The 25,619-nt window shown below is 35.4% G+C and overlaps 1 protein-coding gene and 1 pseudogene across 9 annotated transcripts in view; one reads left to right on the top strand and one right to left on the bottom strand.

The window, feature by feature from the left end:
- The window catches only part of NAP1L1 (nucleosome assembly protein 1 like 1), a 37,353-nt gene extending 16,445 nt beyond the window's left edge, over positions 1–20,908 (top strand). For 2 of the 9 annotated variants that reach the window (XM_024256283.3, XM_054526520.2), the window contains exons 4-16: positions 820–922; positions 8,007–8,148; positions 8,413–8,493; positions 12,114–12,242; positions 13,189–13,260; positions 14,383–14,522; positions 14,942–15,087; positions 15,182–15,201; positions 17,667–17,789; positions 18,537–18,566; positions 19,072–19,122; positions 19,859–19,902; positions 20,600–20,908. In XM_024256283.3, coding sequence (XP_024112051.1) covers positions 820–922; positions 8,007–8,148; positions 8,413–8,493; positions 12,114–12,242; positions 13,189–13,260; positions 14,383–14,522; positions 14,942–15,087; positions 15,182–15,201; positions 17,667–17,789; positions 18,537–18,566; positions 19,072–19,122; positions 19,859–19,894 — 1,073 coding nt within the window. In that variant the 3' untranslated portion in view covers positions 19,895–19,902; positions 20,600–20,908. 9 annotated transcript variants of the gene reach the window in all.
- LOC100935742 (density-regulated protein-like) lies at positions 10,121–10,769 on the bottom strand (annotated as a pseudogene).
- Positions 20,909–25,619: the final 4,711 nt, after the last annotated feature.

The raw sequence follows: 25,619 nt of genomic DNA, 5'->3' as shown, positions 1-25,619 counted from the left end.
TGTTTTGTAACATTTTCTTAACAGATACAGAACTGTATCCTCAGTGACCAATATTGATATTTAAAAATCTGTATTGGTTATCCTGGCTGTGTGTACATCATCCAATAATTGAATTATTATCAGAAGTAAATTGACCTCAAAAAAAGTAATTGGGAAAATTAAGTTTATGGCACTTTGTGTAATAACTGTATTGATGATGAAGAGAAGATTAGTAACGTAATTTGTTTTGTATAAGTCTAGTGCATATTTGGATTGAGTATGTTTTTAAAAAGCCATTGATAACCACATTTTGTTTGGCTTCAGTTACAACCTTTGACTGTCCCAACTATTAACTTTATTCATACACCTAGAAATACATTACACAAGCATCAAACATAAACATTCAGATCACTCACTTCACCTTTCTCCTGGGCCTAAAACTGTCAGTGTATTTGCAGTTTTCTGATATGTGTTGTCTGCATTCAGAGGACTGTCAAGAGTCATAGGTAGGCATCTGAATGAAGCTTTGAGCTTCCTAAAATGCAAGGTGGGTGAAACACAAGATACCAGGAAGAGAAAGGATATTGTTCATGTAGTTGTGGCAATGGCCTTGAGAGCTGTCTTGAGTAGAGATAGATTAGGAATCTGAATTATTCCTGAACATTGGGTTTTCCTAGAGTGTATTCTCTTTAGCTTGCCCTGCCCGTCTCTACTCATTAGATATACCAGCAGTTTATGGGCCAGTTAGGAAAACTTCATGAGATTGGATTGTCCTATTAAAAAAGCATAATACATTTTCATAAAATCCTTTTTTCGATGCCCTTTTTTTTTTTTTTAAAGCACGTCAGCTAACTGTTCAGATGATGCAAAATCCTCAGATTCTTGCAGCCCTTCAAGAAAGACTTGATGGTCTGGTAGAAACACCAACAGGATACATTGAAAGGTACAACTTTTCCATAGTCCTTATTTATCTTTCTATAATCAACGTTGCAGGTGTATCTATTTTTAAGACCATCTAGGATTTAGATATGCAGTAGTGGAAACCTATTGTCTGTTAGTATCCAGTATAGGATTATTGGAAGTTTAAAATTGTGCTTAGTACCACCTGTTTACATTGGTCTTTTAAAGTTTATTTATTTTGGTTCAAGTTTATAGGAAGTATACTGATCTTAAGCATTTCAGAGATTTGTTTAGAGGTATGTTAGAAATGCACAGAATTAGAAGAAATACAGATTTCTTACTTCACTGATGACATAAATCATTATTAATAGCATGAATATCTTACTCAGCTTACACATTTAAAAAACTTTTTCGTGATTTTAAGATCCATTCAGTTACTGTCTATATGTTAATTATAGTTAGTAGCTTCTAAATGTTGCCTAGTTCTCTGTGGTATGTGTTTGCTGTGTTTTATTATCTGCTTTTCCTATGATGGACTCCTTTATCAACACAAATTCTATTGTTATAGACATCTTTGTACATGTCCTGTAAAGGAACTGTGTGAGAATTTCTTTGAGATGTGTGCTCAGCAGTGGGATTGCCACTTACGTAGAGTATGCAAGCCTTTAAGTATTAAACTTCTAGCATGATTTCCAGAAATACTGTACTCAATGCAAGAAGATGGATTCATCTTCATGTCTGCCAACAATTGGCACCATCCAGCTTCATAGTGTTTTTGTTTTTATTTTTAAATCAGTCTAAGAGGTATGGACTCATTTTGTCTTATTTGTATTTTATGATTTCTAATGAGTTTTTAGCTTTTCTTCATAATGCTTGAACCTTTTTCGTTGCCCATTGGTACCCTTTTTCCATTTTCTTGTTGGGATTGCAGGGTTTTTTTAATGCTTTGCAAAAGTCTTTGTATTCCAAATGTTATTCCCTTGTCAGTTTTTAGACATTCTAAATAATGTGTCATTTCTACTAATTTATCCGTGGAGTCCTCTGGTAAACAGTTAAGTTTTATTTTAGTAAAATATTTTGCCTTAGGGCTTGTGCTTTTGAAACTTTAAGAAGTCCCTCCTGGTTTCTGCTACATTTTGTATTGAATAGTTTTACCTTTTACATTTAGGTCTTAAATCCCTTTAGAGTCTACCTTTGTATTTGTTGTACGTAGGCTTCCAATTCCTTTTTTTTCTGCCTCATTTTTTAATGAGCTAGGTTTATTTATTTATTTATTTATTTTGGGTCCTCCTCCAGTGACATGAGCTAGTTTTTTTTTTTTTTTTAACACTATTCACTAATCAATCCATTCTTCCCCCATTTAGGTGTACCACCTACCTTCATTGTATATCAAGTGGTAAACACCTGTGTTTGTCTTTGAGCAGCACTCTTCTGTTTTATTGGTCTTTGTCTCTTGTCATTGTCACACTTAATTACTATGACTTTGTAGTTGTCTTAATATTTGTCAGGGCAGGTTGCATCCTTTCATACTTCTCCCCCAAACACAGTCATCCACATTTTTGACAGTTAAGTTTACCAGGGTTGTCAACAAGCAAAAAAACCTTAAAACGTTGATAGGAATTATATTGCATTTGTAGATTTACAGAATTATATCTTTTAATATTGTCTCATCCACATACTTCTAACTATTCAGGTCACATTCTGTGTCTTTAGTTTCAAAGCAATCCTCATAGAGTCTGTTGGTTAAGTTAATTTCTGTATATTTTGTGTGGCTGTTGTGAATAGCATCTTTTTTGTATTTTCTGTTTGGCTGTTCTTGATTTACAGAGGATTGCTATTTTTTTTTTTTAAGTTGCTCTTGTATCCAGTAACTTTGCTAAATTTATTGTAGTAATGTGTTCTGTTTTGCTGCCCTAGTCACATGATTTTATCTGCAAATAATGGCAGTTTTAGCTCTGTTCTTCCACATTACATTATACCACATACTTTTCTTTACAACATTACCAGGACTTTCACTACTGTGTTAAACATTAGTATTCTTTGTCTTATTTCTATTCATACTGGGAATGAATATAAAATCTCCATTAAATTCAGTGCCTATTTACTGTTTTTTAATCTGACCTTTGTTTTTTTTAACTGTATCAATTAAGATGCTCTATTGAACTTTTCCCTTCAATATATTAAGTAAATAGTAAATACATGTTTTGGAAATACTTATTTTGGATATCAAACTAGCCTTGCATTCCTGTAGTAAATTGAATCATGATGTGTTATTGTTACATTGTTGAGTAATTGAATTTTACATTTCTTACTTGTTAGTGAAATGAGCTTGTGTTGTGTGCATGCATGTATGTATGTGCATAAAGAAAGTTTCAGGAAGTGGTGATATTTAACTGGTTTTTGGAGTCAAGATTTCAATTGCCTAAGGAATGGAGCTGCTTTTTTAATTTTTCCTGTTTCCTGAAACAACTTGTATAAGATAGGAATTAGCTGTTCTTAGGGTAGAACTCTTCTAAAAATTTACTTTGGGCCTTTGGAGTTGGGGAAGTAGAGGTCCAGGGGAGTTTTGGAGGATTTTTTTTTTTTTTTTTTTTTTTTTGAAACATACTAATTTATTCAAGTTCTCTCATCAGTTTTGGAGTTTCATATTTTAAACATGTACACATTTAGGTTTAAAATTGATTAGTACATGGTTTACAATAGTTTTAAAAATCTGGTTTTCATATTCTGTATTTTGCGTCTTAATTCTGCTGGTTGTCTTGATCTTATTAAGTTTTTAGAATATTAATTTTGCTTTTGGTTTTCCTTTTCCATACTGTCTTTTGTTATTGTTGCTGTCTGATTTCTGGCATTAATGTTATCTCTTTTTCAGGTTTGCTCTATGTTACTCTTTCCAGTTTTTTAAATGGAATGCTTAATTCATTTGATTTTTATTTTTTAATTTGTGTTTTTTATGGCCTTAATACTCTTACTTTTGTAAACGTTGAGTGTGAAGATCTGTATGCTGAAATTAATAGCTCAAGCTTATTGTATTGTTCAGCTTCTCTTTATTTCTGCTTATTGGTTGTCTGTTTGACCTGACAGTTTTTTCTGTCATTTGTAGACTGAAATATTTTGAAGCCATATTAGGTGTATGATATTTGTGATGAACATTTCTTGTTCTCTTGTTTCATTTTACTGATATGTGTCTTCCTTTGTGTTTTATAATGTTTTGGGGGGTCATAATTTTTATTTGTCTGATATTACAATAATGACCCCCAGCTTTTATGACAAGGCCTCACTCTGTGATCCACTCTGGAGTATAGTGGCACACTCATGGCTCACTGTGATCCTCCCACCTCAGCCTCCCAAGTAGCTGGGACCCACAGGTACATATCATCATGCCTGGCTGTTATTTTTGTAGAGATGGGGGTCTCCCTATGTTGCCCAGACTGGTCTCGAACTCTTGGGCCCACCTTGGTCTTCCAAAGTGCTGGGAATACAGGCATAAGCCATCACCCCCAGCCTCTTTTTTTTTTTTAAACTTTTAACCTAGTATGTCTTTTTTTTCCATCTTTTCATCTTCGTGTCTTCCTCTAGTATCAGTGTTTGCTGCTTTTATTTTTTGGATACAGTGTCTCGCTTTGTCATCCAGGCTGGAGTGCCATGGCACAATGACGGCTCACTGCAGCCTCATCCTTCGGCTCAAGCGATTCTCCTGCCTCAGCCTCCCAAGTAGCTGGGACTATAGGCATGCACAACCATGCCTGGCTAATTTTTGTATTTTTGTAGAGATGGGGTTTTGCCATGTTGCCTGGGCTGGTCTTGAACTCCCGAGTTAAAGCAATTCACCTGCCTCGGCTTCCCAGAGTGCTGGGATTACAGGCATGAGCCACCACACTCGGCCTCAATGTGTGCTTCTTTATTATTAGTAAGTCTAACTTTGCATTTCTTAGAAGTTGTATTGTTTTTGGATTTATTGCTGCCATCTTTCTCTATTTTTTAATTTATTTTACTTTGGGTCTTCTTTTCTGCTTCCCATTGGATAGATAAAGTCGCTTTCTGGTTCCAAAGTTAATGGCATTGATTTTTGTTACTATGGTAGTGGCTTATAACCTAATATCTAAGTTTATTTACCCCTGTTGATTTCTTAAATTTACCAATATTTATATTGTTTATAAATGTGCTTTCTCTGGCCCTCTATTTTTCCCTTCAAGGCAAGAAATTTACCAAGATATTTGACCACACCCATACCTTAAATAGAATCTGCTGGATTTTTTTAAAAATTTCCTCAAAAGTTGCTTTTAGTAATATATAGTGAATATCTGTGGCAAACCTGAAGCCTGGTATACCTGATATAATTTTTGTCCTGCTTTTATGTCTGAATAATAGTTTGGCTATGAAATAGTAAATTCAGAGTTCTTAAAAACTACAATTTATTTTTTTCTTTATTTCAGTGTTTCTTTTAATGCCTGTTGTTAGTCTGATTCCTTTTTCTTTGTAGGTTATCTTTCTCACTGGACACCTTTAGAATTTTCTTTTGTCTGTGATATTCATAAATCTCATTAACATTTCTAGGAAGCAGAGTAAGGATTTTTATATTGCTTTAATGCTGAGAAATGTATCATTCTCATATGTGAAGAGATAGTACCCCCTTCTCTGTCAGCTGTTGCTACTTTTGTCATCCGTATCTCAGAGCTTTTCTATTTTCCATCTGTCTTTCATGCTGCCTTCTGGTAGAACTTTTCAACATCATGGACTTTATCTTCAGTTGAATCTATCCTGTTTCTCTTGTTTGTTGCCTATTTTAGTTATTGTATTTTTCATACTTAACATTCCCACTCTGTTGTAGATTTCTTGGTCTTGTTGCATGTTGTTAATCTTTCTCATCTCTAAGTATATTTACATTCTTGTTTAAATTCTCTAATTATGCTGCTTCAGATGATAATCATTTCACTCTTTCATAGAAATTGTACCCTTGAAGTATCTAGTTATTCTTTGAGCTCCAGCACATTAGGCAAATACCAGTTACCCTAATAATGAATATTTGGGGAGAAATGAAGGTCTGTGACAAGGAGAAGGGCGCAGGGTAAGCCTAAGTAGTAGAGCACTATTTGCCTTAGACTGAAAGTTTGCTGCCAGTCCAGGCAATTTTTATGGTGTGGTTTGTAGGGTGGGGGACTAGTCTCCTTTGGTTGTCAATTCATCATTCCTAGATTGGATCAAATACATGTTTGAAGGCTTTGAACCAGTGCAGCTTTCATCAACCCTGGCATTGGGCTCTTGTGAAGGGTGAAGATGACAGACAATGATTGTTGCAAGGCAGGAGCAGAACTTAAAAAGCTTTCTTGCGGAACTGCTATCTTCCAGCCTGTCCGCACTGCTACCTACTGTGGCTATTCCCTCCCTAAGTTGTTGGTTACCCTGTACAGTTAAACACAACCTCCAGTCTTACCTGAAATTGCTTATGGTGTGTGTGTGCCTCAGTAGTTGCTTCATTCTTGTTCTGAAGTTTCTGGGATTAGCTTTTTGGGGGAGCAAGAAAAGCCAGAAGCCCATGCTAGTTCACCACCTTGGCAGAATAGTGCTTTTTACTTAAAATTAACAGAAATAAAAAGTTGATATCTTCAAGTGTTTGTTTTTTATTTCTAATAATCTTAAGTAAACTGGTGGCTAAGTAAGTGAATTATTTGATTTACAGAAGTTTGTGGCAGGAAAGTTTAACCTGGATTTTGTATCTGTTGCACAGATTCTCTGAAGTTATTTAAATTTTAAGTGTGAACATTTATTGTTAGAGAGGTTTTTAAATCATTCTTTAGGAGACTTATAACCTAGTGTGTATAACCTTTTAAAAATCAGTGAGTGCCCCCTGTTCACATTAGCAGACATGGAATCAACCTAAATGCCCATCAATGACAGATCTGATACAGAAAATGTATACACCACGTAATACTATGCAGCTATACAAAGAACGAGATCATGGCTTTTGTGGGAACGTGGATGGGGCTAGAGGCTATTATCCTTAACAAACTAACACATGAACAGAGAACCAAATATCGCACGTTCTTACTTACCAGTAGGAGCTAAACGATGAGAACTCATGAACACAAGGAAACAACAGACACTGGGGTTACTTGAGGGTGGAGTGTGGGAGGAGGGAGAGGAGCAGAAAATTAAGTATTGGGTACTGGGCTTAATACTTGGGTGATAAAATAATCTGTATAGCAAACCTTCACATATACCCCTAAACCTAAAATAAAATTTTAACAAAATAGTGCTTCACAGTTCATTGTATGGTGTATGAATTTTATCTCATCAAAGCTGTTATTTATTTTTGAGACAGGGTCTCATTCTGTCAGCCAGGCTGGAGTACAGTGGTGGTGCAATCTTGCTCAATTCAGCCTCGACATCCCAGGCTCAGGTGATGCTCTCATCTTAGCCTTCCAAGTGGCTGGGACCACAGGCATGCACCACCACACCCAGCTAATTTTTGTATTTTTTGTAAGGACAGAGTTTTGCCATGTTGCCCAGGCTGGTCTTGAGCTTTTGGGCTAAAGGAATCCACCTGCCTCAGCTTCCCAAGGTGCTGGGACTACAGTTGTGAGCCATAGCACCTGGCCTAAAGCTGTTATTTTAAAAATACATGTCTCCTCTTTATAGTATGTTACACTTGTATTTAATAATGTAATTACTAATTCCTAATTAAATATGGAGACTAAAATAAAATAATGGTGTGTGGAATCTTGTCCTTTTTCCTGATATGCCTATTCTCCCTTCCTTTTTCCTAATAACTTGTATGGGTGAGATATATGTAAAAGAAAAATCCAAATAATCATTGTTCTCAGAATTAAGATGGTCTGTCCATGACTTCAGCAATGACAAGTCCAACACTTAACTTGGGTAAATATTTAGGGTTGACAATATGATTTACATTTTGTTTATCAATTTACCTAGTTACATTTCTACTTTTGAAATATAGCCAGTGGGTCAATATATTTGTATCTATTTGATTTTTATTTACTTTGAATCTACCTTCTGCTTCAGATGAAAAACCTGTCATTAACTCCAATGCTTCAGTTTCAGTATGACGAAAGAAGTGTGACTTCCATTTTACTATGATGCTATATAACTGATTTCTAACCTTTCAGCCTGCCTAGGGTAGTTAAAAGACGAGTGAATGCTCTCAAAAACCTGCAAGTTAAATGTGCACAGATAGAAGCCAAATTCTATGAGGAAGTTCACGATCTTGAAAGGAAGTATGCTGTTCTCTATCAGCCTCTATTTGATAAGGTAATGCTTTCTCCTACTTTGTTTAATTTATCTAACATTCTAGAAGACGAATTCTGGAAATATAAGCAGACTTGGAAGAGGTTAGTCTTTAGAACTCTCATTGAAATTGTTATTAGAGGCAGCACTTGGAGGAACTATCAATAATAGCAGTTAAAGTTGTGGTATGCATTTGTTAAATTTATAAGACTTCTTAGTGAGAAACCACTGGTTTTAGCTTGGATGCCAGTGTTTTTATACAGCCTTTTTTTTTTTTAATCATTTTAGCGATTTGAAATTATTAATGCAATTTATGAACCTACGGAAGAAGAATGTGAATGGAAACCAGATGAAGAAGATGAGATTTCGGTTAGTACCAACTTTATTTTAGTATGTTTTTTAGATGATAAAATCTTAGGACTTGTCAGAAATGTTAGCATTTAATGATGGAGTACAATATTATATAACCAGTTGTATTTTTTTCACTTTTTCATTTTACATCTTTATTACACATTTTTCTAATAATTTATTTTTAAAAAACAGTCATTCAAGATTGTAATTTGCATGGCAATAAGCAGTGGTTTCATGGGTTCTAAGTTTCTTAAGTGTCCACAGCAGTTTAAAACACCACAAGTCTTATTTCCAATTTGCAGCACCTGACTTAAAGTTTAAATTCATCTGATGCATCATTAAAACTGTCATTTTCTCTTGTGAAAAAACATTTCAATTGCTATTTCCAGGACTATATATTGAACATGGGTGTACATTATTTTTAATTGGTTAGCAGAATTTTACTCATGTAATTTGTATCCAGAATAAGAACCTCTAGCATCTCTGAATGGCCTTCCACTCAGAACGATGATGATAAATGTCTAAAATGTATCTGGGGTGCCCCCACTTGACATTACCAAACATGTTTCCAAATAATCTTAGAAAATATGGTTCTTTAAACATATGCATACCACATCTTTAAACATAAACATACCACACAGTACACCATCACTTCCTTAACCATTTTCCAATAGTTCATTTATAACATTTGCTATTTTTTATTATAAATCATATTGTGATGAATACTTTCATCCATAAGTTTTATTGCAAGGCTTATTGTTTCTTCTAATGTCTTCTAATTTCAAAGAAGTGGCTTACTGGTTCAAACAGTGCACATACATGGTTTTAAGGCTTTTAGTATACTTTACCAAATAATCTCCAGAATAGCTTGAACAGCTCCTACCAACAGTATGTTATTGTGTCCATAGGGTGGACTTCATAACAACAAAGCAAATTCAACCACAAATCTGTTAGATTCTCACCCATCTCAAAACTATCACATCAAAGAAGCAAGGAGACATATTATTGGTGAGGAAGCCAAATTCAAATTCTTTTAAAAAATCATTCAGCTTTAGATCAGTAAAATAATCAACAAAAATGCTCACCACAAAGTCTACCGGGTTTTTCAAAAAATAAAAACAGAGAAAGAGAAAGGCCAGGCGCAGTGGCTCATGCCTGTAATCCCAGCACTTTGGGAGGCCGAGGTGGGCCAATCACTAGGTCAGGAGTTTGAGACCAGCTTGGCCAACATGGTGAAAACCCGTCTCTACTAAAAATAGAAAATATTAGCTGAGCGTGGAGGCGGGCGCCTCTAATCCCACCTACTCGGGAGGCTGAGGCAGGAGAATCTCTTGAACTCGGGAAGCTGAGGTTGCAGTGAGCCGAGATCACGCCACTGCATTCCAGCCCAGGTGACAGTGTGAGACTCCGTCTCAAAAAAAAAAGTACCAAATAACCAAAATTTTTTATTTAACTAAATTCTATTCATGTATGAGCGTGACAGTCTCTCCTGTTTATTTGACTTTGGCAATAAAAAAAATAAGCACCCTTGTACAGAACAGGGAAAATACCAAGAACGAGGGCAGTCTACAGTTTTACTGTAGAATATATATATATGAAGGCCTCTCTCCCTTTGGCCATATCAACTGTCAGTTCAGGCCATTAACTACGGACAGATTTTCAAATTCACTTCTCCAAGATCTTCGATGCTGTCATCTACTTCTGGCTATTTTTCCTGAGTGACCTTAATTATGTCATCTGTAAAGTCTCCTTGAATGATAATCTCATCCTCCTCTGTTACTGAGGCACCACAGGAGAATTTTTGAGCAAAAAATCTTTGTGTGATTTAAGATCAATTTCAAAAGTTACAAGGCCACAACTCTTGTCACATATTTCTTCTTTGCTCTGGGAATTTTGGCTATAGTAACCTTTTGTGGTACCGTCTTTGTTTTTTGTTTTATTTGACCCCTTCCACCTCTCTTCTGTTTTTTCTTCTCCTCTTCTTCCCCTGCTGTTCCTTGACCCTGACAAATTCCAGCTTCTTGTTTGGGTGAATTTTCCACAGTAAGTTTTGCAAATTCATTTGGAAAATTCTTCTCTAATCATTGTCTACATTTAGCAACGTCAGGCGTATATTCACAGTACTCTATTGGTAATGAACAGACTCCACAATAAAGGACTCAAAGTGGGTAATCAGCATCTAACTTGGCTCTGTTCCTTGGGTCTCCTTTGCAGTCAGCCCCGCTGGAATCAGAAATGTCAGCAGCCATTTCACAAACCCAGGCAGTTGCATAGGCCCCGCCAGCTCCGCTCCCTCCACTATTGACAGCTGAACCGACAAATGCAACTCGTTTCCCCGGCCAGGGCCTCCCTAGAGCATCAGTTGTATTTTTATACCTAGGGAATATTTTTCCTTTTTGTAAGAATGATAATGCAGATGAGCTGTTATTCAACCTGGCACCACCATCTGTACTCAAAAAGTCATTATTTCCTTACATTTTATAGTTTTTTTGTTTAAGAGATAGGGACTTGCTGTGTTGCCCAGGCTGGAGTGCACTGGCATGATCTTGGCTCACTGCAGCTCATTCCTGGGCCCAAGCTATTCTCCCACCTCAGCCTCCCAAGTTGCTAGGACTATCTGAAGCTACCATGCCCAGCTTAATCTACATTTTTTTGTAGAGGCAGAGTCTTCTTGCTTAGGCTGGTCTTGGACTCCTGGCTTCAAGCGGTCTTTGCACCTCAGCCTCCCAAACTGTTGGGTTTATGGGCTTGAACCATTGAGCCACTGTGCCCAGCCTATTTTTATAGTTTTTTTGAGTCTCTGTTGCCCAGGCTGGAGTACAGTCTCGGCTCATTGCAACCTCCACCTCCTGGGTTCAAGCAATTCTTCTGCCTCCTCCTCCCAGTAACTGGATAACAGGCACGCGCCACCATGCCTGAGTAATTTTTTGTGCTTTTAGTAGAGATGGGGTTTCGCCATGTTGGCCAGGCTGGTCTCCAACTCCTGACCTTAAGTGATCCGCCCACCTCACTTCCCAAAGCGCTGGGATTACAAGCGTGAGCCACTGCGCCTGGCTTACAGTTTTTAGTTTGTAGATTCATCATATACTTTTTTTTTTTTGAACTTCATGATAGGCTGAGGATTGTTGCCATTTTCAAGTGAAGACATGGAGGCTTCTAAGTGACTTGCCCACAATGAATAATGGCAGAGCTGTGACACACATTCAGTGCTGTGTTAAGTGATCTGCCTCTTTAGCATTGCTATTTTATGTTGTTTGGTAAAGAGAATATAATGTTTTGATTAAGAACACCATGGGGTGAGGCATTGGACCAAGTTAGTATTTCTGTTGCTTTTCTTGTTTATTATGCTTAAGTCTTCATTTTTAATTAGTTTTTAAATTTTTTTTTTTTTTTTTTTTTTTTTACTAAAATGGTTTTTCCTACACATCTTGGTCACCTTAGTGGTTCTCTTTGGAGGGGTGTGGTAGCAGTAATTTTGATGGGATTAAGGTTTGTTATGGGTAACGGCGGTGTTTACACAGATAGACTAGAACTTTGAAGGTAATATCTGGTGACTGCTTTTTGGTTTTTATACCTTTGCTACTTTATCATGAGGTCTAATCTATGTATTAAATAATGTTTGCTGTCACTTAATCAAGGAGGAATTGAAAGAAAAGGCGAAGATTGAAGATGAGAAAAAGGATGAAGAAAAAGAAGACCCCAAAGGAATTCCTGAATTTTGGTTAACTGTTTTTAAGAATGTTGACTTGCTCAGTGATATGGTTCAGGTAATTTTATTCATAAACGTACCAGTTTACTTCGAAGGGTAAACCTTTGAAGTTTAAATGGCTGTGATCACTGTTCTCTTCAGTGTTGATCTTTCTAGAATGATTGCTTACTTTTGAAATAGCTAATATCTGTAGAAGGGAAATTACAGCTTTGATTAATGTAATCAAATAAATTACAGTTTATTTTAAAAAACGAGATAATGAAATGGTCCCATTGATAATTGCTCATTATCAACTGGTGTTTTCTCATAACCCTGTGCCTTTTGTCTTTACATACTTAGTATGGAAGTATGATGGGAAAGTTAATCTTATAGCTGCAATTATGCAATTCCCTTAACTCTTCCAGGAGAAATTTGCATTTTAAAAGAATACCATAAAGATGTTAAACTCGTTCACAATGGTTACATTTTCTGGCAAACCATAACTCTTGTCACCTTTGGGAAACTGCCTCAAGCATTTCTTGAGTGAGCCCCTACCGTCTACATTGTGGTAGTACATGTTGCCCTGTCTTGTCATTGTTGGAAGTTACATGGAGAAAAAGAAATGATCTTCACACAATTACCGCTTATTACAATTCTACTTTAGCAAAGTAGAACAGGAACGACCAGGAGGAAGGGGACAAGCAGCTGGAAAAGGCAGCAATTACAATCAGGAAACATTTTTAAAGTAGATATGCCTTATTTAGACTTGATTTTGAATTTTTCATCCTATATAATGATTTAGTTGTCTATTTGGACACTTTTTCTCTACCAGTGGCAGTAGAACTACAGTATAAATTAGCTTTAGTATGAGCCATAACCTGGAGAGTTTAAGTCTTAAGGTTCATAATTGCTATACAAAACTACTTTAAAATATATTATGTCTCAGTCAGCTGGTGTTTGTGTAGTAACAGAACACAGTCCTCGAATGCCATGTTATTCATTTTTATTATTTTTTTAATTTGAAGGAACACGATGAACCTATTCTGAAGCACTTGAAAGATATTAAAGTGAAGTTCTCAGATGCTGGCCAGCCTATGGTAAAAGAACTTTGAAATATTTATAATTTTGTAACATGCTTACAGGTAGATAAATAAAAGCTTTTAAAAAGATAACATTCAAGGGTAAGGTTGGTGCTCTTTGTTACAGTGAATAAATATTTGGATGCTGCTAATTGTGAGGCAGTATTTATTCCTTTTCCTCCTTCTGAACATAAACTGTGTTTGAAACACAGACAATCCTTGTTCCTGGATAAGTGGATAAAAATAATGCCAAGGGAACATGAATAAGTACTTTTTCTGCATTAAAAGGCATGAGCTTGGGAATTACACAAAACTGATGTTAGAGGACGCCCACTCCCTAATAAGGAAAGATCAGCCAACAAGCTGTCCACCAAACCACCAGAATTAATGTCAACTAAGGGCAAAACTACTAAGAATATAGGCTGTAGATGCTTAAAGTTGGGCTTTTTCTGTGTCAAGTTCACGTTTAGTCTACTATTTAAAAGCCCGATTCCTCTGGTAATTGGGGAGTAAGGGAGACAACATGGTCACTTTATTCAGGTATGCCTAGCCTGTTGTGTAAACATGTTAATTATTTAATAGTTGTAAATTGAAACTAAGTTTTATTCAGTTCAATTTGTACCTCATTATGATTTTAACGTAATTTTTTGATTTTAACATAATTTGGGGCTCATCTGACAGTCTGTTGCATTCTTAAATATTTCATGGCTGGGTGCGGTGGCTCACACCTGTAATCCCAGCACTTTGGGAGGCCGAGGTGGGTGGATCACTTGAGGTCTGGAGTTCAATACCAGCCTGTCCAACATGGTGAAACGCTGTCTGTACTAAAAATACAAAAATTGACTGGGTGTGGTGGCACACACCTATAATGCCAGATAATTGGCAGGCTGGGGCACCAGAATCACTTGAATCTGGGAGGCAAAGGTTGCAGTGAGCTGAAATTGTGCCCCTGCACTCCGGCCTGGGCAACAATGCAAGACTCAGTCTCAAAAAGAAGAAGATTGTATTTCAGAATAGAAAAAAAATTATCATGTAGAATACTATATATGTTTATTAAAAACACAGATGAAGCTGTATTTACTAAAGTATTGAAATGTATGAGGTAGGTATTTAACTGATTTTTATGCTTCCTCTCCCCAGAGTTTTGTCTTAGAATTTCACTTTGAACCCAATGAATATTTTACAAATGAAGTGCTGACAAAGACATACAGGATGAGGTCAGAACCAGATGATTCTGATCCCTTTTCTTTTGATGGACCAGAAATTATGGGTTGTACAGGGTGAGTTTAATGTTACTACCTTAACAAAATTTTTTTTCTGTTTTTGTTATACTTGATTTGTATACTCGGTTATTTTCAGTTACATATGTACATAGTCTGTCTCTGAACATTTTGGTAATATGTTTTCTGAAAAGTGCTTATCAAGTTTCCTGTAATTCTGCTTGGACCCATGACTGTCTCACATATATTTTTGCAAAGGAATGCTTCTTTAAATTATACTATGTGTTTGTGCTAATTGTAAATATGTTTATTTTAAATATTCGCTTAGAAATAAAATTTTTCTCTTTATACTGCTATAGAAAACATTTGAAGCAATTCACCGTTCTAAAATTTGACATCTAAATAGAACATTTACTTCTAAAAGTTTAGCAGTTGAAAGATTGTCAATTGTAATAGATTTTTCTTCTTTGTTTTGCAAGGTGCCAGATAGATTGGAAAAAAGGAAAGAATGTCACTTTGAAAACTATTAAGAAGAAGCAGAAACACAAGGGACGTGGGACAGTTCGTACTGTGACTAAAACAGTTTCCAATGACTCTTTCTTTAACTTTTTTGCCCCTCCTGAAGGTAAATAATGTTTTAGCTTGAGTATTAATGGTTGTTTTATAAAAAGCATTGCTTAGCTTCTTATTCATTATAATTTCTTTTCTCAATTTTGCAGTTCCTGAGAGTGGAGATCTGGTAAGTTGAATTGTTATATATTTATTGAATTGTTAAGTATATTTGAAATTAAAGCACTGAATTTCAAAAGTGGAGAGTGGGATGGTTGTTACATTGAGTTCTGAGGCCTACAATGCATGGGGCAGACTTTTTGGATATGAAAAATAATTCCATTCAAAATGATATCAGTGCCTCTACTGAGAAACACTGAGATAAAAAGCTTAAGGTTTTCTTTTCTTTTGAAACTTACACATATTGCTGTGAGGGATTTAACTTTTCAAAACTATTGTCTTCCTTAGTAAAACCAGAATATATGAAGTCATTTATACTGTTACATTCCTAACTACATTATGGTTCTAATTCATTCCTGAATTTGTTACTCCAATGTAAATATGGTTTCATGTTGTGACTAAGTATGTTCACATATATGTATGGCATATGGCAAAGAACATAAAATGTTCTTGCCATATAGACTGAACTGAGGAACAACCTTAAAGTCTATACACGCAAGGTAGGGCAGGTATGTTTTGAATTTGGTTTTCTTTTGGGCATGTTTTTGAATTTAAATTAACTGAGATAGTTTAAATAGTTTGTACATATATGGAATTAGAAATTAACCTAAACTGAATACTTTTGAATTGGAATAGTCTTGGCTAAGACTTAGAACAAATCTGTGAAAGGCCAAAGTAAGTATTTCTGGCTTGGCTTATAGGACAAAAAAAGAGAACATAAAGCAGTGTGAATTTCAGGTGAGAAAAACTACTTTAAGTATTAAGATAGAGCATCACACTATTTTCATATCAGTGGATGGGTTGGAGTTTGTGTTCAAGTTCTGGTTTTTTGTTTTTTTTTTTCGTTATTAAATATTGATGATGACAAAACAGTCTAGTTAAGGATAGAAAACCTCCACCTGTGGTTTGAATTCCTCCCCACCCCCCTTTTGGACTGTTTTATTTATTAGATTATGTTGTTGACTCAAACATTGATGGAATTCACGGGTGTGCTTATTGTTTAGTATTGTAGAACTTAAAGTGGGATTATTTTATTTTATTATTATTATTTTTTTTTGAGATGCTCTGTTGTTAAATTCTTTTGAGATGCTCTGTTGTTAAATTCTTTAAAAGTTAAAGAATTTGAGATTGCTCTGTTGTCCAGGCTGGAGTGCAGTGGCGCGATCTCTGCTCACCACAACCTCTTCTTCCCGGGTTCAAGCAATTCTCCTGCCTCAGCCTCCCGAGTAGCTGAGATTACAGGCACGCGCCACTGAACTCGCTAATTTTTGTATTTTTAGTAGAGATGGGGTTTCACCATGTTGGCCAGGCTGGTCTTGAACTCCTGACCTCAGGTAATCTGCCTGCATTGGCCTCCCAAAGTGCTGGGATTACAGGCGTGAGCCACCGTGCCAGGCCAAAGTGGGATTATTTTAATTGCGAATAATGTCAGACCCACTTTTGCGCTGTGCTTTTCTATTAAATAGAAATCCTAAGCCAGGTACAGCTTCAGGCACCTGTAGTCCCAGCTGCTCTGGTGGCGGAGGTGGAAGGATCACTTGAGGCCAGCCTGGGCAACATAGCGAGACCCTGTCTCTAAAAAAGAAAAGTGCTAGGGGCACCTGATTTAGTTAGTATATTATCTTTCTGAACTAGGACTGTCTTATTTGGGATTGGTAGACTTAAAACTGTACAGCCGTTTGGGTACTGTCTTTTAGGAACTATAAAGTGATCCTCTGTGGTTGTTTATTATGTCCTTCTATTTGCTATATACTTTACAATATTAACTAACTATATATTAACAATAACACAAGGGTTTTTTTTTATTGTTCTATTTGGTGTTTTCAGTAATATTTTAAAAGGAAAATTGCGGACATGTGACAGTTGCTTTTATGTATTTATGTTTAAACCAGCAAAAACTAAACAGTTCTAGTTTTTATTCTTCACAATTTATCTTAGTATGCATACTGGCCTGCTAGCTTATTTTCTTTTTGTTAAAAACTTGGAGAAGTTATTAAGGAAATTTAAAAATGACAAATCATTTGTTAACATGGTGTGAGAAAAATCATGGAAAGTAAAAAGTAAAGTTGAGCATTTCTTCCCTTCATCATATAATTTAAACTGAAGAGTCTTTTTTTTTTTTTTTTTTCGGTTGCCCAGGCTAGAGTACACTGGTGTGATCACAGCTCATTTCAGCCTCAAGCTGCTGGGCTCCAGCAATCCTCCCACCTCAGCCTCTCAAGTAGCTGAGATTACAGGCGTGTGCCACCCTGCCCAGCTAATTGTTTATTTTTTGTACAAACGTGAGGGGTCTCACTATGTTGCTTAGGTTGCTCTTGAACTTCTGGGCTCAAGTGATCCTCCTACTTTGGCCTCCTGAAGTGTTGGGACTACAGGTGTGAGCCATCACACTCAGCCTGTAAGAGTCTTACATGTGCCAAATTAAGTAACACAGTTATTCCTAAATTTTCTGCATTTGTTTTCCTTTAAAAATAGGATGATGATGCTGAAGCTATCCTTGCTGCAGACTTCGAAATTGGTCACTTTTTACGTGAGCGTATAATCCCAAGATCAGTGTTATATTTTACTGGAGAAGCTATTGAAGATGATGATGATGATGTAAGTGAATTTGAATCCTGCAAAGAAATAATTGGTTGAGGGTATAGTGGTCAGAATTGGTAATAGATTAGTTTAGTTTTTAAGAAGCAGGACATAATATAATTCAATATTAGGCTGATTACTGATGTTCTGTATATAGCTTTTCTGGGTTTTAAGTATGTCTCCTTAGGATTTTTGGATTCATTTATCTTAGCTTTTAATTTTCTGCTAATAAGATTGTTCTGAGTTTATGAAACTTTTTTATGTTTGGTTAGTGCTATAGATCTATTATACCCTTGCCTTGACTTCACAGAACTAGGACTTTTTTTAGTGCACAAGAAAACATTTACTGGGAGGCATAGAATTTCTATTCAAGGTGGTATTGAATGATGGTTAGGTTAAGATTAGGTTGCATATAGATGTTTTGAATATGTTTATTGCTCAACAGCAATTGTTAGAGTAGGCTTTAGGTGCTTTTCGTACAGTGCATTCCACACTTAAGTGTAGGTGAGTAATATTTACAGTAATACTTGTCTAATCATCCACTTTATCCACATGATTGTACTCTGTTATTTAATTTTATAAATCGGCAGTGAGCAGAGTGATTCTTGCAGCTACTATGTGTTTTAATTTATAATCAGCCCCTTGATAGGAAAGTAGGTTTTCTCTTTTTAGACACTACTTTATACAGTGATAAATGTTACTGATGCCACTCTGAAATGTGTGTTACATTCACTCAATACTTAACGCTGTTTTTCCTTTTCACAGTATGATGAAGAAGGTGAAGAAGCGGATGAGGTAATGTTTACCAAATGAGCAAATAATTCTCTGTGGTTAACACATTGAGAAGCAAATTGAATGACTTATGTATTCCTTTGCTATAATCATTCTGTGATTTGGGATAAAAACATTTTGGAAAACATGATTTTAGAATTCTACAGCCAAACAATGTATGTATAAGGTTTCAATAAATAAATTGCAAAACTCAGCAACATTTTTTTATTTCAAATAATTTTGTTCTGCTGCAGGGTTATCAGCTCTTTGAAGAAGTCAAAAGCTGCAGTAAACTTTTCCAACGTTGGCTGCAGTAACTATTTTCAATAAAAGCTGTCTGGATGTCTCAAGTTGTGTTGGGAAATTTTTCATATTAGAAGCTTTCAAATTAAATTGTATTATCATCAAACTCTGTAATCATGAAAATATGTTGATCCGTAGAGTAACTTGTATTAAATTTTCCCTACATTATGAGCCAATTTACCTACTATGTACATACTTCATGGATGCATTTTGAACTTTAATATAGGAAGGGGAAGAAGAAGGAGATGAGGAAAATGATCCAGACTATGACCCAAAGGTGAGCAAAATTAGTGCTGCTTTCTATTAAATTTAAGATAGCTAAAGTAAGAGTTGGTGTTTCTGAATATCAAGTTTCTCTCCGTTAGAGTCTTTAATAAATAAAGCCTATTGACTGGATAACTTTCTTTTTTCAGTCCCACTGGCATTTTGAACAGTACACATAATTTCAGTGGACCTTTTTCTAAAAAAACATTGTTTTTTGTTTGGATTTTGTGCTTTTTATAGTTTCAGGTACAGTGAACCCTAGGATTCTATTTTAATGGGACGAATTGTAACAGTTTTTAAGCATTAGAAAATAAAGGTTTTTAAAAGATCTGGTTGTAGGAGTGTTCAGGAACTGGGAAGCAGTGCAGTTTGTTAGATCCTTTCAACTACTCTTACTTAGTCTCTGAGAGCCCTAGTCTATTATTCCTGAGAATTTGTTATATTAGGATTAGCAAAAACAAAGCTGATTGGTAATATAACTAACATAAATTGCTTGGTAACTTTATTTTTTTAAGATTATGGTTTAGCGTGTGTCACATTTTATGGAGTTAATTCTACAGTGTAAAGTTTGAGCTTGATTTTAGCATTTCAATGACTTGCTAATAAAATAAATAATTTACCACCATTGTCCTATACCATTTCTTTTGACAACAGTGAGCTACTGTTATAATTAAGACAGTAATTACTATTGAGAAATTCACTGAAGCAGGTAGAAGAAGATAGATTGACTTGTTGTTTTCCTTTAACAGAAGGATCAAAACCCAGCAGAGTGCAAGCAGCAGTGAAGCAGGATGTATGTGGCCTTGAGGATAACCTGCACTGTAATAGCCTAAACACAACTCTTATTTACTTATAGCCTTATGTTTTTGTATTTTCTTGGTAGACTAGGTAATTTTTTTTTTAAAGGACAGGAAACTGATATTTTAAAGACCAATTTGTTCTACCTAGCATTTTAACTAGATTTTCTGCCAGATATGTTGAATGCACAAATTCTGTCACGCATGTTCATTCATTGCTACATAATTTGGTTCTTCTGGAATATTTTTATGTAGCTCTTGGAGTACAGCTATGAAAATTAACAACTGTTAAAGGAAATACCTTTTTTTTCGTAATTTTTTCCTTGAAGAACCAAAGTATTTTTTCAGCTGGTTGTTGAATAGGGTTAAGTCCGCTTGGATTAGCTGTGCCTTTCATTACTTTGTTACAGAAATGCAGTGACTTATACTAAGACAATTTATTGTTTAAAAAAAAAATTGGCAAGACAACTATATGGTTAAGAATTTCCAGTATGACCACACCCAATAACTGTATTAGAGTGTTAATGGATTATTGTGTTTTAGGTGACATAGTTAACTGTAAAGTAACCTGACTCAGTATAGTTACTGGTACCACAGTGAGGTGAATAAAACGGGATTTTCAGAAGTTAGCCTGAATTTAACTGTACTTTTAAATTTAACCTCCATTAACTGAGCATCTTTTCTTTGTGGTAGGGTCTACCTTCTGCTTCCCTGGAAAGGATGAATTTACATCATTTGACAAGCCTATTTTCAAGTTATTTGTTGTTTGTTTGCTTGTTTTTTGTTTTTGCAGCCTAAAATAAAAATTTCAAATACAATTTTAGTTCTTACAAGATAATGTCTTAATTTTGTACCAATTCAGGTAGAAGCAGAGGCCTACCTTTTAAGGGTTATACTCAGTTTTTACCACATTGTTGAAGAAAAGGGTACCAGCTTTGGAACAAGATGCTATACTAATAAGCAAGTGTAAAAAAAAAAAAAAAAAGAGGAAGAAAATCTTAAGTGATTGATGCTGTTTTCTTTTAAAAAAAAAAAAAATTAAAGTTCATTTTCTTTGGGTTAGAGCTAGAGAGAAGGCCCCAAGCTTCTATGGTTTCTTCTAATTCTTATTCCTTAAAGTATGAGTATGTCACTTACCCGTGCTTCTGTTTACTGTGTATTAAAATGGGTAGTACTGTTTACCTAACTACCTCATGGATGTGTTAAGGCATATTGAGTTAAATCTCATATAATGTTTCTCAATCTTGTTAAAAGCTCAAAATTTTGGGCCTATTTGTAATGCCAGTGTGACACTCAGCATTTTGTTCACACCACGCTTTGATAACTAAACTGGAAAACAAAGGTGTTAAGTACCTCTGTTCTGGATCTGGGCAGTCAGCACTCTTTTTAGATCTTTGTGTGGCTCCTATTTTTATAGAAGTGGATGGATGCACTATTTCACAAGGTCCAAGATTTGTTTTCAGATATTTTTGATGACTGTATTGTAAATACTACAGGGATAGCACTATAGTATTGTAGTCATGAGACTTAAAGTGGAAATAAGACTATTTTTGACAAAAGATGCCATTAAATTTCAGACTGTAGAGCCACATTTACAATACCTCAGGCTAATTACTGTTAATTTTGGGGTTGAACTTTTTTTTTTGACGACAGTGAGGGTGGATTATTGGATTGTCATTAGAGGAAGGTCTAGATTTCCTGCTCTTAATAAAATTACATTGAATTGATTTTTAGAGGTAATGAAAACTTCCTTTTTGAGAAGTTAGTGTTAAGGTCTTGGAATGTGAACACATTGTTTGTAGTGCTATCCATTCCTCTCCTGAGATTTTAACTTACTACTGGAAATCCTTAACCAACTATAATAGCTTTTTTCTCTTTATTTTCAAAATGATTTTCTTTGCTTTGATTAGACACTATGTGCTTTTTTTTTAACCATAGTTCATCGAAATGCAGCTTTTTCTGAACTTTAAAGATAGAATCCCATTTTTAATGAACTGAAGTAGCAAAATCATCTTTTTCATTCTTTAGGAGATAGCTATTGCCAAAGTGAAGGTGTAGATGATACCTAGTCTTGTTACATAAAGGGGATGTGGTTTGCAGAAGAATTTTCTTTATAAAATTGAAGTTTTAAGGGATGTCAGTGTTTATGCCATTTTTCCAGTTCCAAAATGATTCCATTCCATTCTAGAAATTTGAAGTATGTAACCTGAAATCCTTAATAAAATTTGGATTTAATTTTATAAAATGTACTGGTGATATTTTGGGTGTTTTTTTTTTTTTAATGAATGTATATACTCTTTTTTTTGAAGAGTGGAGAGTAGTGATGTCTACAGTGAGCTATTTTGTGCTGAGGCCACTATGTTCTGTAAATATATAATTTTAAGAGCAACCTCACAATCCCTGCTAAGTGGAGTTTATTATTTGAAGACTAAAATGGAATTCCATAGTTCCCTATAGATTATATTCTGAGTTATTATTCTGAGTTATCTACAAACATTTTTGAGACACTTTAAGATTTGTCTTTATTTCCAGCAGCCCATGCAGACTGCCAAGTAAGTCTCATTTTTTCCTGTTAGAAATGGCAAAATATCATATAATCACTTATAAAGAAAACTGATGAGAAAAAATTTTAGTGTTGTTTGCTTTATGGTCACTCAAGTATGGTAAGTGTTCCACAAATTCCACAAATTGATTAGTTGATAGTTTAACATGGATGTCTGAAAGCCACATATATAATTTCTTAGGATTCTTAACTTAGTAAATCTAGCTTACTGAAGCAGTATTAGCATCACTATTTTAAATTGCAAAAATACCTTAATTGTGTGGAACTGGCTTATAGAGTGGTACTTAAGAAAAATGGGATTCTACCTCTTTCTGTTTTAGCACACTTAAACAGGAAAGGATATATTAACTTTCATAAAAATATTTTTGTTGTATGAATAGGTTAATGATATGGTAAGGCCCCTAAGATAACTGAATTAATTGTTTATTGTAATTGTAGGCCATTCCCATTATTAAAAATAAAGACAAAACTTGGAGTAACTGAAAATCTTATCGTGCTATGTAGAAATATTGAACTAATATTCAAATATTTGAATGCTTTGGTTTCAGGGATTGGTTTAAAATTGGAGTCCATTTTTATGGGTTAGTCTTACAAAAATATAAGCCTTTATATTTTTGACTTTAAATCAAAACAAATGTTATTTTAAATGTACAGAATAGATAGTGCAGAAAAGCGTAAGTTCTTCATAGGAGCTTTAGAAAAGAGAAATATATGCTAATTCAGTTTTTTTAAATCTGCACTGTACATATGTACTTGGTAATTATGAGCTTGATTTTGTTTTTGGAAATATGTGTTCATAATTTAGGTAATTTGCTACTTTTAAAGCACTAAGTCTCTGATACCTGAAAAGTACATGTAAATGGTGATGGTGAAATAATACTGCAGTTAACTTAATAGATGTATACTGGTGATTTTTGTATGCTGGATTAAAACTCCAGATATTAAAATATAACCTGGATAAAAAGCCAAGTTCTTGGACTGATTGAGGATCACTTACATGACTTTACAGAAATGGAAACATCCTTGTTGGTATATGAAATTATTTTACTCAAGGATAAGTATTCATAAGAAATTTTGATTGATGTATTATATTTTCAAAAATACAGTATGCTTTGTATCTTGCGTTTCTTCCTTTTGACATCATATTGTCAGGGTTTCCAGTTTACAAAAATTAAGTTATTCACTAAAATCTTAGTACAGACAGTCCCTGACTTATAATGGTTTGACTTAAGACTTCAACTTTATGAGTTTATTGGGGTATTAAACACATCTTCTACTTATGATATTTTTGACTTACAGTGGGCTTATTGAGGCCCAACCATGTCATCCTCAAGCCAAGAGTCTGAATAAAAGAAGAAATGGGGTATTTAGAAATAATAGATTACTGGCGGGAAATAAGTCAGTCTGGTTGTTTAATTTTCCTATGGGAAATTGGGCATTTTAAGTTTTGTGGATCCTAGAACAAATTGAGTTTTATTATTTTGAAACCCAGGATAAAATATTACATAAAATAAAAGCATTGCTTTTTAGTTTCTTACATGTTTTATTCATTTATTTTTATTTTTGAGATAGAGTCTTCCTCTGTTGCGCAGGCTGGAGTGCAGCGGCATGATCTCGGCTCACTGCAGCTGCCACCTCCCAGGTTCAAGCGATTCTCGTGCCTCAGCATTCCAAGTAGTCGGGATTACAGGTGTGTGCCACTGAGCCTGGCTGATTTTTGTACTTTTAGTAGAGATGGGTTTTCACCATGTTGGCCAGGCTGGTCTCGACCTCCTGACCTCCAGTGATCCTCCCACCTCGGCCTCTCAAGAGTGCTGGCCTCTCAAAAGTGCTGGGATTAAAAGCATGAGCCACCACACCCAGCCAGTTTCTTACATGTTTTAAACTTAAAGCCAAAAAGAAGGAACTAGGAATGTGTGATTAAACATGTGAGTGCCAGAAGTCGACAGATCTCATATCCAGAGTTGAAGGACTTATTCATAATTTTATCATTCATAATGTATTAGGCAATTGCGGCTCTGGTAAATTTCATGAGATTGTAAAATAATTTCTACCAGAAGGCTCAAAATTTGTATGAGAGCTTTTAGCTGAGATTTCGAGAATGTGTAGGAATTTGTGAAGTGAGAGGAAGAGCCTCTGAGCGGTGAGCAGTTCAGGTGGAGGAACAGAAGGAAAATACAGGCGAAGGTCCCAGAACAGAACAATTCAGGCTACATTCAAGGAATTGAAATAACTGGAAATACAGGTAGAAATACAAGTGGCCAGTCCATAGAAAGTTTAGCTGTGGAAGTCCTTTTAATGGGTTTAAAACACTGGAACCACCTGTTACAAGAGTATTTCAAGTGAGGATGAGGATGACCATTCCATGGTAGAATTTTTTTTTTTTTTTTTGACAGGGTCTTACTCCATTTGCCCAGGTTGGAGTGCACTGCTGCAATCAGCCTCTCGAGTAGCTGGGATCACAGGCATGTGCCACCACGCCCAGCTAATTTTTACCTTTGTTGAGGAGAGGTGTTTCACCATGTTGGCCAGGCTGGTCTCGAACTCCTGGACTCAGGTGATCCACCCATCTTGGTCTCCCAAAGTGCTGTGATTACAGACGTTAGCCACTGCACCTGACTGAAAGATAATTTTTAAAGGAAGACATGATTGATAGACCAAGTCAGCCATTTGAAGGTCAGAACATTTGAGGTAGGTGGGCCCCAGGGGCCAGTAAAGGCCTCAGGGTCATATATATGCAACTGAAAAAGTAGGTTAAATGACGTGGCAGCCGCGGTGAACAAGGTGCTGTTAGAGAGCTGTTAAGATAATATACTTAGCCAAGAACAAAAGCTTTATTTTAAAAAGTTGCTGAATAAAGTTTTATCTGCAGTGAATCCCCTTAGTCAAACTCCAGATTGGTGTTTTGGGGTAACTTATCAATATTACAGCTTTCCTTCAACTCTGAAAATAGTCGAAAGAATTCCAGTATATTATTTACTCTGATCAACATACTTTTTGGCTCAAAAAGTTTTCTAGTCTTATAGGCGTTTTCTATTTCAGCCCTGGAATGGGCCATTTCTCCAAGGATTGCTGGCTGCTTAGAATAGGGAGTATTACTTAGAAACTTAAGTCCAGTTGCTGGATATGCTCTTTACAGGGTATTTCTAG

This window comes from Pongo abelii, chromosome 10 (genome assembly GCF_028885655.2).
Source record: "Pongo abelii isolate AG06213 chromosome 10, NHGRI_mPonAbe1-v2.0_pri, whole genome shotgun sequence".
In the NCBI taxonomy this organism is placed as follows: Eukaryota; Metazoa; Chordata; class Mammalia; order Primates; family Hominidae; genus Pongo; species Pongo abelii.
Note: the sequence above shows the minus strand (reverse complement) of the source record. Positions and strands in the feature narration are given on the sequence as shown.